The sequence below is a fragment of the Ipomoea nil genome, unplaced genomic scaffold, assembly GCF_001879475.1.
Source record: "Ipomoea nil cultivar Tokyo-kokei standard unplaced genomic scaffold, Asagao_1.1 scaffold3069, whole genome shotgun sequence".
Lineage (NCBI taxonomy): Eukaryota > Viridiplantae > Streptophyta > Magnoliopsida > Solanales > Convolvulaceae > Ipomoea > Ipomoea nil.
The window spans coordinates 7931459-7950321 of NW_017619497.1; the positions used below are offsets into that span (position 1 = coordinate 7931459).

Genomic DNA, 18863 nt, shown 5'->3' on the forward strand with positions numbered 1-18863 from the left:
TAGTATATACTACCCTAAAAATAAATTTGTATTAGTGATTTCAAATATAATTGTAATATCAACCATGGTTCATGGTATTTTTTTTTTTGAATGTTATTAGCTCTATTACAATGTAGTATCTGTTCATATACTTTCTCAACCTACTGAAATACAAAGAACCAATAATGCCTCCACTGAGGCTCGAACTCAGAACCTTTCAAATGAAAGTCCAACCCGGATTCATGGTATAATTTGTTAAAAATAAATAAATTAAATAAATTAGGAGCGAGATTTATGAATGCATATGTAGATCGGGTACAGTTTCCCTCATCATTCAAAAAATAAATAACTCAATGCATATAAGTTAATTTTGAATGAATTTATCACTAATTATTAATTTGAGTTGAATCTTGTATTGCTTGTTTATGATTTGTGTTGAAGATCCTGTATTGAATTTAGTCTTTTTAATAATTGTTTCACATCTTTGTGCAATTGTGCCTTTCAGTTCACATTTTTTCAATATCGTAGGTGTCATATTTTTTTTTTTTTAAAGAGCAGTTGATCTTGAATGAATCAATGACTGATATTTATCTGCATTTTTCACTAGGAGCTCCTTTGCACATGATCCTAAGCATGTGTGTGTGTGTGCACTACTCCATATATAACTTGATTAATTTGAATTTAATTTTTGGATACTTAATTAATTTGATGACTTGGTGATCTTTTGACATAAGATTTATTAATTTACAAGTAATTTATTAAACTCGATTATTTGTTATATTTTTCTAAATGTTTGTTTATAGCAATGATATATTAGAGATTATAAAAATTTTCTTAGAGAAGTTTAAACAAATCAAATATGTTAATTAATTTTTCAAATAATTTAATTATTATATTTCTAAGATAACACCAAACATATTATTTATTTTTTCATGTAAAGTTATTTCCATTAAACATATTCAATAAAAATATTTTTCTAGTGATTTTAATTGACGAAAAAATATCAAACACCTCTTACAACATAACTTACATTAATAATTTATTTATCAACTATCTCAAATAATTATTGTGTTCTTCATTGAATTTTAAAACTTTTAAAAATGGGGGAAAAAAAAAAAAGTGAAACTAATAATTTGATGTTTTTTGTCTTCTTTGTACGCTAGCAAAACAATCCAATTTCTTCAATCCCCATACATTTCCCCACCCCTCCCAAACCATTCCCCTTCGTTCTTCCTCTGATCTCCACTTCTTGATAAGAATCAGATGGCTGAAATTCCATCACCTTAAAGAAATACATTTCAAGATTCCTCACATCCGATCTGCAGAATCTCCGGGGAGCTTCAAAGATTCTTGAAAATGGCCTTCTATGGCTACCAGGATTCTGTCGGTGAGTACTCCACTACACCATATCATCACTTTTATGCAACTCACCAACCTTCCTATGAATTCTGCAACCCAAATCTGGTTAATAATTGTCCCAATTTCCATGATTATTCTGGCTACTATGCTAAACACCCAGAAGTGAATTACAATTACAATTACTCTGTGTATAGTTCCAGTGAGCCAAAGGTGATTCAGTACGATGATGGTGGGTATGGGTTTTCGGAGACGAAGTTTATAGTTTCATACTCAACCTTAGAGCCACAAGATGACACTGATTTTGATGAGTATGACCCAGACCCTTATGATGGTGGCTATGATATTGCTGAAACCTATGGCAAACCCCTTCCCCCTTCTAGTAAAACCTGTTACCCTCGTTCCACCACAAACACCCTTCTTCCAGAACCTTTCTCCCATGGATCTATCCCTTCCAATTCTCCCCATGGAAAAGACCCAAAAGGCATTCATGATCAACCAGTAGTAAAACCCAGCAAGGAAACTGAACCAGAGATTGCCAAAGAGAGGGATATAGTCCCCACTGATTCTGGAAAATTTGAGGATCTAAATAAGGGTAATGAAAATTCTTCCAAGAATGATGAAAATGGTTATGGGTATGGGTATGATTACCAGGTTGGTAGTATTCCTTATGGGTATGGGTTGGAGAGTGTGGATATATGTGACAGTATATTTGGTTACTGGCCTTGTTGGGAGAAGTACCAGAAAGGGAATTGTGAGGTGAGGGATGAAGAAAGCAGCAGGAATCCATGGGAAAGTACAGCTGAGTATCTTTTTGGCAGCCCCTTCGGATATGGTGGAGATGAAAGATTCGGAGGTTTCAGTTATGGCGGTTATTATCTGCAACCGAATCAGAATCTCAATGACGGTTAATGTTTAAGATTCCTCGTACGCATATCTACCACAGGGGCTGCCTTGGTACTTAGTAGTTTCAACTCCTCAACTATAAAATATAATGTAATTTTTTTTTTTATTTTTTTTAACAATAAGAATGTCGGGTCGCCAGTAAACGCCTCTTGTAAAATAAAATTAGTATTCGTATTTCAAGAAAATAAAATTAATTTAATCAAGTTTCGATTGCTTTTATTGGGATGTTGCTGTATATACATGAATTTATCACACTAATCAAAGGCGAACAAGATACATTCTTCGTCTCTGACTGGAGACAGAAACGAAGCTGAACCTGGGGTTTTTTTTTTTTTTTTTAATATTTTAAATTTGTGGTGATATGTTAGAAACATGAAAAATCTGCAAATTGAACTAATGGATTAGTTTAGGGATTCAATTGTACTTTTTTAGGTTTAGTGATCTAATTACACTATTGTGTGCAGTTCGATGGTCTATTTGACTCTTATTCTATAATTAAGATTGTTAACCATCATAAGAATGAGAGTCTCATTAATGTGAAGTGTGAAGAATACAAGAGAGGGAGATTCAAAGTAGATTAAATGAAGCCTGGTAGTTCCCAAGTGCTGATTTGCAGAAAACAGCTTTTTCCTTGTACAAAACTGCAGGTGCCTCTGATTCTTTTTGAGTTTTTGATGACTCCTAGGTTGCTACTTCTTCATGCATGAATTTTTGTTTTTAGTTTTTTTTTTTTCAATAAGTTTAAACATTTGGTATTTGCATATTCGGAGAAAAATAATACTGTTTATAAGGTTCAAACATCCAACCTTACTAAAATATACTTTGTAACATGGTGGATCATATGATAATTGCAACACTATTTTGATTTGGTTGTTTTACGGGATATAATCAAATCAAGTTTAATAATAGCAAAAATGAGTAATTAATGGTAATTTAAATTTGTATGTGATCTAAGCATGAGTATCTTTTTAATTAAAGAAATAAAATTGTATAATTCAGACTAAAATCTTTACTCGATATACTATTGTCCTTAACCTTATCCGCACGAAAATCTTCAAAAAATAAAAAAGTATAAAACAATGGGCATCCTGTCAAAATATGATGGATGGGATTAACGGAATCCAACGTTCACGCCATAAACCCTGTTTAAAATCCCCTACTTTCACTCTCAATCCTCGTACAATTCTGCCATGATCCACACACTGGTTGTTCTTCTGTTCCTCACGGCGGCGGCCACCTCAAAAGCTGACATTCATGATCTTCTGAGGAGCAAGGGGCTTCCTGCGGGGCTGTTCCCCAAGAATGCGGTGGAGTACTATGATCTTGATGAGAATGGGCGGCTGGAGGTGTTCTTTGAGCGGCCGTGCGTGGCCAAGTACGAGACGATGGTGATGTTTGATAGTGTTGTGAGAGCTAATCTGAGCTATGGTGGGCTGACTGGGTTGGAGGGTCTGTCTCAGGAAGAGCTGTTTCTATGGCTGCCTGTTAAGGAGATCATAGTTTATGACCCTTTGTCTGGGTTGATCTTGTTCGATATTGGCCTGGCTTACAAGGAGTTGTCTTTTTCTCTCTTTGAAGACCCCCCTATTTGTTTGCCTCAAGGTACAACTTACTTTTCATATCCCCCTTAGCTTCATTCTTTTTTGGTTGATGTACAGGGGAAACCCAAAACCACTACCCAAGGGTGGTTTATTTTGTGATTCTAATTGTAAAGGATTACAAATAAGTAAACCAGTCTAGGTTGTCCATGACTTAAATCAAGACGGCCAATAGGCCGTTTTCACTGGAAGTGGAACTTGTAACTGGTTACCAAGTCAATAACCTGACCAACTTGGCTGGGTTGTCCCTATCTTGATTCTCTAGAAAGGAGAATGTTTACAAATTAAACTTTGATGTGTGTTGGTTTGATGTTTGGGAAAATATATGCAGGTGCATTGATGGAGGTGGAGTCTGGATTGCAGATTGACAGATACAAAACATTGCCTTTATCTGCAGCTTGATATGATCTATTGATCTGATCTGATATAACATGGAATAGTTAGATTTTGGTGCAGTTTTCTTGGCTTTGTGTAATGTGTGAAGGAAAAAGTGGAAGAAATTCAGGTTTCATTATGTGCTTTAGGTTGTAAAATGGGTTTGTCTGTGGAAGTTGTGAAAAGAAACTGAATAATATTTATGTGTTTTTAATTCATCTATCATGCATTCATGCTATGCCATGCTTCAAAACAAAAATAATACCAAAAGTCACGTGTCCGATTCTTCTTGCCAACATCCTCTCAGTCCGTTAACAGGGGCAAGGTTCCCTTGTCATCTAAAAGTAATAACGAATATAATGAGTTTACATGACTAGAGTTGTACATTCATGTGTTCATTGCAAGTATACATGAAACTATAATTTCTCACATGGAAGCTACTGTCTTTGAAACAAGTCCATATGGACTATGATCACAATTCTTTCCAACTTTTACCTCTATGACCAGTTGAGCTGCCCATGCGGGCACTATGATCACAATTTGTACAGAGGATACACAACATGAACCCAAGTAGGTTTTGGAAGTATGTCTATATGACTATATGGTACCAAACAAAATATTTGGAGGAATTCAAAATAAAGTACAAGAATGTCTAGGTGAGAGATTCTATCTTCAATACAAATTAGGGCATTAAGTATTGAATTTGACAGAGAAGCTGGAGATCTGCCAACATGATTCCATGTCTATGCAAAACAATGTCAAGGTTTTTCATGAAAGCATCACTGGGTAAAGAGATCAAAGTTCAGTCATCCCAAAGAAAATAGGTTGGAAGAATATCATATATGTTCTTTAAAGATGTAAACTCAATGAACTCAGTCTTCTGAAGTCGCTCCAATGTAATATCATTGAGCTGAGCCTGTACAAAAAATAGAAAAGGAATATAATCACACTTATTCCTTCTTGCAGTGGAAATATCCCAGGTCTAGAGGAAACACTTGGTTACAACCCATTACTGTTGAGAATTTAAAGAATTCAACTCCTTTTCAAAGAGTTTGGCCTGACGAAGGGCAGCTAGGGCTTCAGCCTGCTTTCCAGAACGTTTCAAGTTTAATGCCTTTAACTTCTCGGCCTTAATCTTCTCTTCCAACTGCATCTTCTCTTCGGCAGTGTTGTTGACCATACCAGTGGTAGATTTTTTTGACTCTGATCTTTGATGGCCTTGGGGTCCACCAGTGTCCACCTTGCTAGCCACTGAACTTTGTGCCTCCAATTTTTCAGGCCCTTGGGATCCAACAGCAGTATCTGAAATTCCAATGGCTGCCAAGGCGGACAAAAGCTGAGGATCAAGAAAATCCTCAACACTAACCCCATCTGTTGGTTCTGCTCCATGACCAGAAGACCCTGTGGTCAATTCCTCCAGTTGGGCTTCAATGGCCTTTGCTTTTTCAAATTCAGCATCAGCTTCTTCTGATCGGCCTTCCCTTCGCAGCTTAAGTGCCTGCCTTTTGTGGTTAAGAGACTGTTGCTGCAATTTAAAGCGCTCACGTCCAGATAAAGGTTTTGGCCCAGGGGTAGGACTTGTATTTTTGGGCTTGGAAGGTGAAGTATCAGGACCAGAAACATCAGCAGAACCAGAAGTAAGAGATTTTTCCTCATGTCCAGATAAAGGTTTTGACACAGGGGTAGGACTTATATCTTTGGACTTGGAAGGTGAAGTATCAAGACCAGAAACATCGGCAGAACCAGAAGTTAGAGATTTTTCCTCCTCCAGGCGCTTCTCCAAAGCTTTTGCCTGTCGAAGTTCCTCCTTAGCTTCTGTCAATTTCCCCTCTCTCTTCAATGCAACTGCCTTCTTCTTATGAGCAAGGATCTCTTGATGAAGCAAATTCAAGTCACTTTGGGGAGTGGTTTGCTGTATAGCATTGGATGGCTTCTTATCTGCATTAACCTTCTCTTCTCGTTTCTTGGGAATATCCTTGCTCTTGCTTCCCAAATCCTCAATGGGCTCACTTTTTGAATCTAATGGAGCACTAAAACTCAAATTCTCGAGGGGAGAATCAATAATATTCGGCTCTTTATGCATGTTAGGTTCAGCATTTACTCCATTAAGAGTCGAAGATTCAATTTCAACAAGCTGTGCCTCCAATTTCTTTGCCGTTTCCAGCACTTCCTCGGCCTCCTCAGTTTCTCCTTGACGTCTCAAGGCAAGAGCCTTCCTTTTTAAACTCAGAAGTTCCTTCTGGATCTCACCTTTACTTTTTATAGAACCCCCAAGCTTTGGAACTGAAAAATCATCACTAGCAGATGCATTGATTTTCACCTGAGATGTAGAGGTCACATTTTCACTATCTTCATCCTGCCAACCCAAATTCTTTAGAACTGAAAGATAGTTTGGATCCTGCATGTCAAGATCTGTTACATCCTCATTATCCCCAATATCAGTGTCTGTAATGTAATCATTACCCATATTCCTAACAGGTGGCTGCACAGCTTTGGGAGCACTATCAAATTCTTCAAGCTGCTTCTCAAGAACCTTACCTTTTCTCAGTTCTTCTTCTGCTTCATCTACCCTACCTTCCCTTCTTAAAGCAAGAGCTTTCTTCTTCAAACTGAGAAGCTCTTTCTGGATCATCAATTTATTTTTTGGTGCCGTTTTAGGTTCATGGACATTTCTGTTCTCGTTTATTTTCAGAGGCTCTTCCACAGGTAGGGTCTGGGCATTCGGAACCATCACAGAACTGTGTGCCATCATGTCAGTTTGTTGGGAAAGAGAGCTGTCAAGTTCTTTCTCAATCATCTTTGCCTTCTTTAACAGTTCCATTGCCTTTGCAGTATTACCAACCCTTTTCTGATTTAGAGCTTCTTTTTTCAAGGTTTGAACTTCCGTCAGTTTTGCTTCCCTATCAATAGGGACAAAATGAACATCTGAAGTCACAGATTCAGGGCCATCTTCACCCCAACCCAATGATTTTAAAGCAGCAGCCATTTCTGGATCATCCAAGTCATCCTCAGTCACTTCGAGATCAGCACCAAGATTATCAGCAACAGAAAAAATGTCATCAAAATCAAAGCTAGAGTCTAAATTCACTCCCACTGACAGCTCTTCTTGTGTATCTGCACCTAAGCTACGGATCAAAGAAGACATTTCATCATCAGAATCTTCAGAATCCATCAGCAATTCCTGTTCCTCAATTTGCTTTTCAAGTATTTTAGCTTTCTTTAGTTCCTCTTTGGCCTCAGAAAGTTTCCCTTCACGCTTGAATTCTAGAGCCTTCTTCTTGTGAGCAATAACTTGGGACTTATCAGAGGTTTGGGTTCTCTTTCCTGCATTTGGTTTTTGAGATACTTCTCCAAGAAGGGCAGAGAGCTCACCCTCCAGACTCACTGTTGCTGGCTTTTTGTCAGCTTCATGGAGATCCATATCGGACCATCCCAGCTCTCTTAGTTCAGAGGCAAGATCATCCTTTTTTTCACTTGTTTGAGAGGACTTACTTTTCCTACTAGATCCAATGGATTCATCAGTATCTCTATGGATGTCTGAGAAGTTGCTGGAAGACAAAGCCCTTTTACGATTTTTCCTAAGCTGCACCTCCAAAGCTGCAGCCTGTCTCTCAAGCTCTTTCCCCCTTTTAAAGGCTCTGAGGGCTTCTTCAGATTTTCCTTCTGCTTTTAAAGTTCGATGCTTCTTCTTTTCATCCATAGCTTGCTGGCGTAATTCTTCAGGAGTAGTGGATACCATCTCATTCAACACTTGACTTGGGTGATGATCTGCATGCTGACCTCCTACCCCATCCTTAGTGGAGACTTCTTGACTGTGTGAAGATGAAGCAACATGTGTCTGTTGATCATGGGAAAGTCTGCCTGATGAAATTGATTCCTTCTGTTCATAGCCCAGGATCTGATTTAAAACTTCATCCTCATTCTTAGATGCATGTTTTGAACCACCTGCAAATAAGATTATAAAACTTGGGATAAATATTCATCGTTTTGGAAGATCCTCTGTACATGTGGAGAAAGCTTTAACATCTTGATTGACGAAAGAGAATATCATTATGTTGGAGGTAGAACAGCCAGATTATGATAATAGATGGCCCTGACCATAACATTACATTCTAAACCCAAAAAATATTTTTCTTTTACAGTACAGTTATGGAAAACCATTCCCATATAACACCTTCACATCACTGCACAAAGCCATAAGTCCATAACTATATTATTGATATTGCTTTATACTTCACAAAATAATAGCCTCTTGAACACTGCTTTTAAAATCGGCGGCGGCATCTACACAAGATAATTTTTGTACAATGATTTACATTCTGACAGTATCACTAATCTAGTCTGAACACTCTCTGAGTACATCCGATATTAAAGATATAGTTCTTTTACTTCCAAGAATCCAAGTTCATAACTACTATATTTTTCCTCGAGCAAATATTTCTAATGCCTAGAATTCTTGTGTGAATTCAGTACCTAAAAATTCTTATGGAAAATATCAGTCAAAAGAAATGACCTATAAAGATGGATTAATCAAAGGAAAACATTTGCAAAGGTCTAAAGATCAACATCCAGAATTGTAAAAGTTCACTACAGAAGAAGGCCAATAAAAGAAAATAACAAGATGCAGTGAATACTATACAATGTGTTTACATATCTACAAGAGTAGCTATAATTACAATGACTGAGTGCTTTTCTTTTCATTCAAGAATGAATAAAGTGAATAGACCAGAAATGCAAACTAAGGGTGTGTTTGGTTGGTGGGTTTTGCCCATAGGAATGGGTATGAAAGTGATTGTTGTTGTTTGGTTAATAGGTTTTTAGAACACTACTATGGGTTTCGAATACCCCATCAATTGAAAAACCCATACCCAAATACAATAAGGGTTTCATTCCCTTATTCATTCTTAACCACTACTATTAGTAACCATTCCCATTCCACCCTACTACCAAACATGTTAAATACTTTCACCAAAACCCATTACCATTACCAAGTATTTGATACCCATTCCGATTCCGATTCCTATGTGCGAACCAAACACACCCTAAGACTTTAATTTCCCAGTTTCAAGTTTGCAGCTACATAATACATAAATTGCAGACAATTTGAATCTTACAAGGAAGCAAATTCATATAATAACTACAAAGGCAGAAAAGTTAACATGTTTGGATGGGTGGAAAGTTTTTGTTTCTCTTGGTTGGGAATTGGGAGAAAAATATAGGGCAAAGATTATAAGGAAAAATTTGGGAGAAAAATCAGTCTATTATTTAGTACTTTCCATTTCCAAAATGGGAAGAAAATGAGGAGAAAATTAGTCCTACCTTTCTCAACACACAGTCCATATGAAACACATTTTCCTCTCTCCCTCTCAATACACAACCTCCATTTCTTGATCTTCTCTCTCTCTCTCACTCTCTCTCTCCCTTCCCCCCTCTCATTTTCATTCTTCTCATCCAAATGCCAATTTTCTTCTCCATTTTTTGTATCTTTATTATGTTTACTCGTATGTTCCCTCCTATTTTCTTTCCAAACACAGCATAAAGGAACATCAAATGGGGACAAAAGAGAAAGAAGCACTGCAGAACCTCAGCTCTTTTATATGAACTGAGTGAATCCCACATTAAAACACACCTTTTCCTGCTCTTTTGTATCCATATCTCATTTCAAATTGTGCAGCTTCCTCACATTTTGGAGGGTTCACAAATACGAACCGTTGAATCACCTCGTAATTGGGGGAAAAAATAGTCCTCTACTACTTTTCCTATCCAAAATGGGAAGAAAATGAGGAGAAACCGAGAAAATTAATCCTACCTTTCTTAACACACAGTCCATGTGGAAACTCCTTTTCTTCTCTCCCTCACCATAGACAACCTCCATTTCTTGCTCCTCTCTCTCTCTCTCTCCTCCCCCTCTCATTTTCATTCTTACCACCCAAATGAGAATTTTCTTCTCCATTTTTTGTCTCTTTATTATTTTTATTCATATTGTCCCTCCTATTTTCTTTCCAATCACTTTCTAGCCATCCAAACACAGCATAAAGGAACATCAAATGGGGACAAAAGAGAAAGCAGCACTGCAGAACCTCAGCACCTTTATATGAACAGAGTGAATCCCACATCAAAACATACCTTTTCCTGCAATTTTGTATCCATATCTCATTTCAAACGGTGCAGCTTCCTCTAACATTTTGGAGGGTTCACAAATACGAACTGGCGAATCACCTTGTCCACGTAATTGGGGGAAATAGTCCTCTATTACTTCTTCTCCTATCCAAAATGGGAAGAAAATGAAGAGAAACCGAGAAAATTAGCCCTACCTTTCTTAACACACAGTCCATGTGGAAACTCCTTTTCCTCTCTCCCTCTCCATAACAACCTCCATTTCTTCCTCCTCTCTCTCTCTCTCTCCTCCCCCTCTCATTTTCATTATTCTCACCCAAATGAGAATTTACTTCTCTATTTTTTGTCTCATTATTATTTTTACTCATATTGTCCCTCCTATTTTCTTTCCAATCACGTTCTAGCCATCCAAACACAGCATAATGGAACATCAAATGGGGACAAAAGAGAAAGCAGCACTGCAGAACCTCAGCACCTTTATATGAACAGAGTGAATCCCACATCAAAACATACCTTTTCCTGCTATCTTGTATTCATTTATCAATACAAACGGTGCAGCTTCCTCTAACCTTTTGGAGGGTTCACAAATACGAACTGGTGAATCACCTTGTCCACGTAATTGGGAGAAATAGTCCTCTATTACTTCTATCCAAAATGGGAAGAAAATGAAGAGAAACAGAGAAAATTAGTCCTACCTTTCTTAACACACAGTCCATGTGTAAACTCCTTTTCCTCTCTCCCTCTCCATAGACAACCTCCATTTCTTGCTCCTCTCTCTCTCTCTCCCTTCCCCCTCTCATTTTCATTCTTCTCACCCAAATGAGAATTTTCTTCTCCATTTTTTGTCTCATTATTATTTTTACTCATATTTTCCCTCCTATTTTCTTTCCAATCAATTTCTAGTCATCCCAACACAGCATAAAGGAACATCAAATGGGGATAAAATAAAAAGAAGCACAGCAGAACCTCAGCTCCTTTATATGAACTGCGTGAATCCCACATTAAAACATACCTTTTCCTGCTCTTTTGTTTCCATATCTCATTTCAAACCGTGCAGCTTCCTCTAACGTTTTGCAGGGTGCACAAATACGAACTGGTGAATCACCTTGTCCACGTAATATCATCCTCTGCTGGGTACAACTATTGCAAAATATGCCACCACACCTGCGACAATGATGCTGAAACCACAAGACTACTATCAACAACAATTTTAAAACGAACACTCCAGCATCATTTTTACAAAATCACTGGGACAGGAGGGCAGGCACCATTCACCAACAAGATGGAAAATGCAGCAATTATAGCCCAAACCATATTGCAACCAAGACTTAGTTGAGTTGAATACACTACTCAGAAAATTAATTCTGGAAAAGCACTACATTCAAATAATCATGACCTACTTAAATAAGTTAAAAATGAGCAAGTTTAGTCATGCCTTTAACGTGAATTGCTTATCAAATAAAATCAAAAGACAACAGAATTCAAAGCCAAATCCAAAGTTCTATCAGGGAAAAAAAAAAAAAAAAAAAAAAAAAAAGACGCAGAAGATCACAGAGAAGTCATAATCCAACTTTAGCAAATCCATGAATTGGCGACCTTGAACCAAATTTCAACTAAAGAATACAAGAAAGAACTCTGAGCTTGATAACAGTAATGATCGTCACAAAAAGAAGAAAAAGAATTGAGTTGATTGCAACAAGAAATCAGACTACCTTGCGATTGATGAAGGTGAACTGTGAAGAACAACCTTGGCAATGTGAGGCATCAACTACCCAATTATTGCCTCGCAGTGATGGCTTCGAGGGCAAACCGATCTTCTCCAACATCTTTATTACTTGCTTTTCTCTCCGGAAACAAAACAGAGATTTCCGTCCCCAGATTCAACCGGAAAGCTTCGCTGACTCTGTAAACTGTAATCTATGAGGTCTTTTGCCGTATTGAAGCTTCGCATTGATGACTTCTGAAAAGTGAAAAGAACATAAAACGACGCCGTACAGATGATCTGCGAAGACTGCGATTAAATTTTAAAAAAACAATTAAAAAATAAAGGATTTTGGGCTTGAATTTACAATTTGGGGTTTTTTTACGCTCAATTTGGGTTTTTCTGATCACTCAAATTCCTAGCCCAATTTTGGAGCCGAATCCGGAAAACATGGGCCGGGTTTTCAGTGGACCACCTGACATATATTCTTATTCCTATTTAAATTTAAATTTAAATAAGGGAAAATTGCACTTTTCATCCCTAAGTTATAGGGTAATTGTAGAATTCGTCCCTAAGTGTTGGTCATGCTCACTTTTTGTCCCTAAGTTATCATTGGCGTTGCACTTTTCGGCCCTAAGTTATAAGGTAATTGTAGGATTCGTCCCTAAGTGTTGGTCATGTTCACTTTCCGTCCCTAAGTTATCATTGACGTTGCACTTTTCGTCCCTGAGTTATACTAAAATTGCAAATTTCGCCCATAATCACTACTACATAAATGATATACTACATCACTTTTTAAATAACCGTTGTCTAATATATTGTGTTATACACTTATACTACGTCACTTAATAGACGACGGTTGTTTAAATAACTACCTATATAGTTGACATACACGGCAGTTTTTTAACCACCATATATAGTTAACATACACGACGATTTCCAAAACCGTCATAGAAAGTGTATATTTACAACGGCAGTCACTTACACGCGCAACACTTCGAAAACTGTCGTGTATGTGTAAAAAAAATTTAATTAAGTTATATACGGCGGTTATTTAAAAACTCATTGTCTATTAAATGACGTAGTATAACAAAATATATAAGACGGTGGTTATCTAAAAAACATCCGTCTATTAAGTGACATAGTATACCATTTATGTAATAGTGATTAGGGACGAAAATTGCAATTTTTGTATAACTCAGGGACGAAAAGTGCAACGCAAATGATAACTTAGGGACGCAAAGTGAGCATAAACAACACTCGGGGACAAATTCTACAATTACTCTATAACTCAGGGACGAAAAGTGCAACACCAATGATAACTTAGGGACGAAAATTGAGCATGACCAAAACTCAGGGACGAATTCTACAATTACCCTATAACTTAGGGACGAAAAATACAATTTTCCCTTTAAATAATATTAAATACACACAAATCTTCTTCCTTCAAAAACTGCATACTAAATCAGTGATTTAAACTCGTGCGAACTAAATACACACAAATCTTTTTCATACGTGACGATGAAAACTTAAATAAAAACTATAGAAACATTAGAGCAACCTCGATTGTTTGGCTTTTAGGTTGGTTTTTGTTAAGTACATATAGGAAAGAGCGAGGAGATGGAAGAAGGGAAAAATATGGTTGAAAAAATCGCTAGACATACGTGTATTTTTTATTTGATTTTTTTATTTTTATTTTTTAAAAATTTGTATAATTTTTTATTTTTTAAAATTTTTTAAAGACTTAATAATTATAAACTATTTAATATTTTAATAGTTAATACAAAAATAATATATGGTTTGAACGATTTAGGGTTATTTCGCTCAAAACGAAGTCGTTTTGGGTGAAATAATGCATTTAAACAAAAAAAAAAAAAAACAATAGCTAATCAACTGATTAGCCGACTTAGGTGGCCTAAGTGGCGTCTAGACCAACGATTATGGTGATACGCTTAGCGGTCGACCAAAGCCTAGGCACGATTTTTACAACAATGAAAAAAAGCGGGAAAATAAGGGAAACAAAGGCTTACAACAAAAAGTAAAAAAAGATAAATAAATAATTTGTTATTTACGCGCTTAGCTAGTGCATGCGGCACAACATGCACCTGCAAGTTGCTTTCTCCGTTTTTTCTCCATTAATGGAGCCTACAAAAAACTTACTCTGTATTTTGAAAGAAAATAATCACACACACAAAATAAATAAATAAATAAATAACCACCCTTCCCATTAGTACAAAAACCCACCGCAAGTTTTTTGTTTGGGAAAACAAAAAAACACTAATGTGGTTGATTTTTTTTTTTTTTTTTCGTATAGCAAATAGTAAATGGGTCGAGGGCAACTCAACCAAATTAGTTAAGATATTAGTTTGATAATAACAATATTTTATATTTCTCTCAATGCCTATTGGTCTTCATGGTTTGGATGAGAGTTACCAGTTCAGAATTGATCGATAATCTGAGCTAAGTTAGTTATAACAATAGAGACCTATAGGAACACCTAACATAAAAGACTCCTCCTATACAATAGTTATAGATAAGTCTTTTGTCGAGTTTTTTGCACTTTTGGTCCCACGACTATAGTGGCACTATCAGAATTGATCCACGACTTTCAGACCTTGCAATTTTAGTCTACGACTATTGTTTTTTTTTTTTTTTTTTTTTTTTGGGAAAAATGGTCTTTCCGGCCACTTTTCCGTCAAAATTCCACCGGAGTAACATTTCTTCATTTTTAAGAGGTTTAAATTTGACATTTCCCTTAACAATCCTTCCTAGATAAAAAAACAATTCTTTATTGCAAAATATGGCAGCAAACAATCAGTAATACAAGCCTCTTAAACATGTCAACTTTAGTCTTCCTAAAAATGAAGAAATTTTACCCCGGTGAAATTTTGACGGAAAAGTGGTCGGAATGACCATTTTTGCCAAAAAAACAATAGTCGTGGACTAAAATTGCAAGGTCGGAAAGTCATGGATCAATTCTGATAGTGTCACTATAGTCGTGGGACCAAAAGTGCAAAAAACTCGTCTTTTGTCTGCTAAAGATACAAGGTGAGTTTATCTCGTGCACACCCTCGAGTAGTGACCTAGCTTGGTAATTGAGAGCTGTCTATTAACCTTCTCAGTTCAAGTCGGTCGGTTACAATCAACCTAAGTTAGGATCATTTCCTTGTTAGGGTTACAAAACGGACGGGTTTAACCACAATCTATAATATACGAATCACATAAGAAAAATAAATTTCAAAAAATAATTGACTGAGTGTTAACTGTTCATAATAATCAAACTTGTAACTTTTTAAGTTTCTTATACCATAATCATGCTTCACTCACTTAGTCATCCTCATAGGGCAAGATTTACTATATTTTTGTTATTTGGGGCATGGTAATTAGCCATTAAATGCAAATCACAGTTATCAAAATTGCAATGTTAGTAAGAAATGTCGAACTTTGATAGAACCAAACAAAACAAAGATGCATCGGATGCTATCTACGATGTTTGGTTTGAAGTTTGTTCGCTTGCCATTTAATTTCTCAATCCCCCCAAGAAGACATGTAACATTGAAAACAGTGCATGCAGGATTTTGGTCAACCTCCATTTCTTGATATTCGATCTGGAGCTTGTAATAGTAAAAGTAATGACAATGGAAATTTCTGTTCTTCCTAATGGAGCTTCTAAAATGCTTCGAACTTCTCACCTTAACAGATTACAATGCGGTTATGTATGTCGGAAACCCACAAATTCTTGCATGTTATTAGCCGCATTAGTCGCTGTTAGGGCTTTGTATTTTAGCGATGACTGGGCTCGAAGCTCAGTACAGATATTCTTCAGAAGCATCCATTTTATGGCTGTTTAATTGGATTAAATAAAGACAAAGATCATGAGTATTCATTAGAGTACTAAGATGCTACTAAATTTGGATGACAAGGAAAACCCATCGTTATTATCAAATAGTGTGCATTATTTAAACTGATAAAAGATTATAAGGAGGTAAACCAGTATGAGTTGCAAATCAGATGACAAGAAAATTCCAAAGCTATTATCCAAGAGTATGCATTGGACAAACTCCACATTCTGACCCTAGCCAGAAAAGGTCTAGGTTGTCCATATCTGACTAGCTCAAACCAAGAAGACCAATAGACTGCTCCTATTGAGAGTCAAACTTTAAGCCCTACTGTTACCAAGCCAACAAACCAACTTGGTTGGGAGTGCCCAAGATTCTAATGCATTAGTTTGTTATGTTGTTTGAACAATGGTCTAATAAATTTGAACCAAACATGCAATTGGTCTGAGAAGGAGCCTTGAAAACTTGCAGTGTTAGAAACAATGGCAAGAAGCCAAGAACCCAGAGTTTACACTCAAAAAAGACTGGATTTTTACACCTAAAACTGTACATTTCTTTGAGAAATGGAATGGAAAGAAAGTAGTGATCTAGACTAAGCACAGAGTCTGTGCATGGATGCAAAGTTGTTTGACACATTGATCTGCAATTTCCTGCTATTCTGCACATTTGGTCTGCTAAGCTTCTTCCCTTTTCTATGCAAATCATCAAGTTTCTTGCCCCCACGCCTCGACGATCCATCAGTAAGATTGCTGAGATGTTCTATGGCATTATGCTTGATTCTGAGCTTGGATTGGTTGGTGACCAGAGCAGTAACTGAAGCACAAACTGGGAAATTTTCATTGTGACTTAGATCCATCAGAGTTTGGTCTGAGAGCTTGTCATAGTTCAGTGCACAGCTGATTTTTATCTTTTCTTTTGCACTTAAACCTTTATGGACCTGTCAAAGAAAACCTCAAATTAACATCTCAGATTTCATAGCAAAACGCTTCTGGGAAGTTACAAGATGACCAAGTTCAATTACCTTGAAATAGACATCAATGGCTTCATAGAGGATTTCATATGAGTCTCTTGCAGTGTCTGGCAGTGCAGTAGCTAAAGCCATAAACTTTGAAGGTTGAAGAAACTGGTCAGGAGCCACTTCCATGATGTAGAGATCAATCAAGCTGGCAACTTTCTTTAAACTGTAACTGAAAAAATGCCTGCTGTTTTCGCGCAGGAATGTTTTCAGAAGCTTAAGGATTAGACTAACATCGTATGCATATCTTTTCCCGGGTTGAGAAGGGATGAGCAGATCATCTATGGTAGCTCGGTCGAGCTGGGAACCGATCAAAACTTCCAATTTCTCAGTGCAGCACTTGCTCGTCTTTAAAGAACGCGACGCTTGAAGAATGTCAAATAGTCCTCTGACAGAAACAAAGCTTCTGTCAAGCAGAGAGAGCAAGTTGATAATGGTGTCAATGATTCTATTCTTCTGAACTGATGTAGCAGAGAGGAAATTCATGTTCTTGTAATAGGAGAGGAACGAAGACACCATCGTTTGATCTAACTTGTGCGAAACCATGGTTCTGACAACCTTTTCCAACATGTCAATGTTGAGAAATTTAAGGTCTTGAAACCACCATTTTGTCTGAGAGGCATAGCTCCTGGAGCTGTCTACACTGATGTCTCCAGAAAACAGTACGCTGGAATTGTCCGAACATGGTGTGCGAGGGCTAGAAACGCAAGGTATCGAAAGCCGGGAAACAAGGCAATCCAGGAAGTTCTGAAGCACAGATGGAGAGATCAAGAAAGAGGGCAATTCTTGGCATTTCTTCAAGCCAGATACTAGCTCACACCAGTTCAGACTTTGAATGCTCCTAAAAAACCCCTTTGTTAAACTGTGGGTTCCATGGATTCCTCTACTTATCTCCATATAATTTGCAGCAGAATGCAGTAGAAACATGTTGGAAGGAGCTAAGTCAACACAGCCTCCATTGTAGCAAAACTTGGCAATAAGTTCAAAGCCCTCTGGACCACCAGGAAAATCATTGAACACCACCTTCATCCTCCTTGTTTCCCCTCTCACTTTACTGAATAGTTTACTCAACCTGCCTGAGAAAGAGGCAAGAACATTCTGCAGAACCAAAAACACAAAAAAGGATCAATCAAATATGAACAAGAACATCTCCAAGAATGAACAGTATTTAGATAATGGGAAAGCAAGTTTTTACCTTGTCCACCAAGAATGTTTCTTCCCCGTTAACGTCTACTTCAAGGTCACAACAGTTTTGCATGGTTTGGGAAGATAATTGAAGCAAAAATGGCTCCAAAGACTACAATCAACTCAGGAATGAGAGATGAAGAGCAGAAGTTGTAGTGCATATAAGTCAATGTGAGCAGAGAAAGTGCTTGTTGGTATGGGGGCAGTGAAAGGAATAAGAAGCATCCATCACAGTAGGTCATTCTATTTTAATACTAATATACCTAAGGTCAATATGGTCACAAGGCCCAACCACTTTTCCTTTCCTTTATTTTTCCAAAGAATGGTGTTTTTATTTGATTATCTTTGATAGATTGCTAAATGATGATTGTCACTTTTGGCCGCCAATTCTGGTAGTGTAAAGGGCTGACCTTTGGATGCTCTTTTTACTGGTCAATAATACTGAACTTGTTCTCACTTCCCACTCGATTCCGCTTAGATCAGACTCTTACTAAGTTTAATTCAGAACTCTTTAACAACCGTCACAAGTTGTTGTAAGAGTAAAATTTGCTACCCAATCAGATTAATCTGACAAAAAGTCAAACGTGTAGTGATGATAAAGAATCTGAGGATGCCATGCTGATGAAGGGATGAATTTCAAGTAAAAATAGCACAGAATCTTGCAGGGTCATGCTGATGGCTCAATCATTTGGAATCTTGAAGTCCATGTGTGTTTATAATTGGCTCTTGAAATTTCTTCCAAAATGGAATTTTTCAGACACCCAATAATTCACATGAACAAACACTCAAGA

The 18863-nt window shown here is 37.1% G+C and overlaps 4 protein-coding genes across 8 annotated transcripts; 2 read left to right on the top strand and 2 right to left on the bottom strand.

Annotated features, from left to right (window-relative positions):
• The first annotated feature begins 1335 nt into the window (after window positions 1-1335).
• On the top strand, window positions 1336-2247 carry LOC109164823 (uncharacterized protein At5g39570). Its single transcript, XM_019313370.1, has one exon. It carries the CDS (start codon window positions 1336-1338, stop codon window positions 2245-2247), a length of 912 nt encoding a protein of 303 aa, XP_019168915.1.
• A 388-nt stretch (window positions 2248-2635) lies between these two features.
• Window positions 2636-4436, top strand: LOC109164556. Its single transcript, XM_019313057.1, has 2 exons — window positions 2636-3843; window positions 4171-4436. Exons 1-2 carry the CDS (start codon window positions 3432-3434, stop codon window positions 4239-4241), a joined length of 483 nt encoding a protein of 160 aa, XP_019168602.1. The 5' UTR covers window positions 2636-3431; the 3' UTR covers window positions 4242-4436.
• Window positions 4437-4886: 450 nt separating this feature from the next.
• LOC109165694 lies at window positions 4887-12284 on the bottom strand. 5 transcript variants are annotated; one of them, XM_019314568.1, is made up of 3 exons: window positions 12044-12284; window positions 11344-11509; window positions 4887-8159 (listed from the first exon to the last, which is right to left on the bottom strand). In XM_019314568.1, exons 1-3 carry the CDS (start codon window positions 12155-12157, stop codon window positions 5224-5226), a joined length of 3216 nt encoding a protein of 1071 aa, XP_019170113.1. In that variant the 5' UTR covers window positions 12158-12284; the 3' UTR covers window positions 4887-5223. The 5 variants fall into 5 exon arrangements, with proteins under 5 accessions (XP_019170113.1, XP_019170115.1, XP_019170116.1 ...); XM_019314570.1 differs by lacking the exons at window positions 11344-11509; window positions 12044-12284 and adding exons at window positions 10341-10423; window positions 10472-10836; XM_019314571.1 differs by lacking the exons at window positions 11344-11509; window positions 12044-12284 and adding exons at window positions 9844-9924; window positions 9985-10334.
• Window positions 12285-16329: 4045 nt separating this feature from the next.
• On the bottom strand, window positions 16330-18288 carry LOC109164710 (BTB/POZ domain-containing protein At3g22104-like). The gene is made up of 3 exons (XM_019313258.1): window positions 18083-18288; window positions 16894-17985; window positions 16330-16809 (listed from the first exon to the last, which is right to left on the bottom strand). The coding sequence occupies exons 1-3, from the start codon at window positions 18143-18145 to the stop codon at window positions 16465-16467; spliced, it is 1500 nt and encodes a 499-aa protein (XP_019168803.1). The 5' UTR covers window positions 18146-18288; the 3' UTR covers window positions 16330-16464.
• Window positions 18289-18863: the final 575 nt, after the last annotated feature.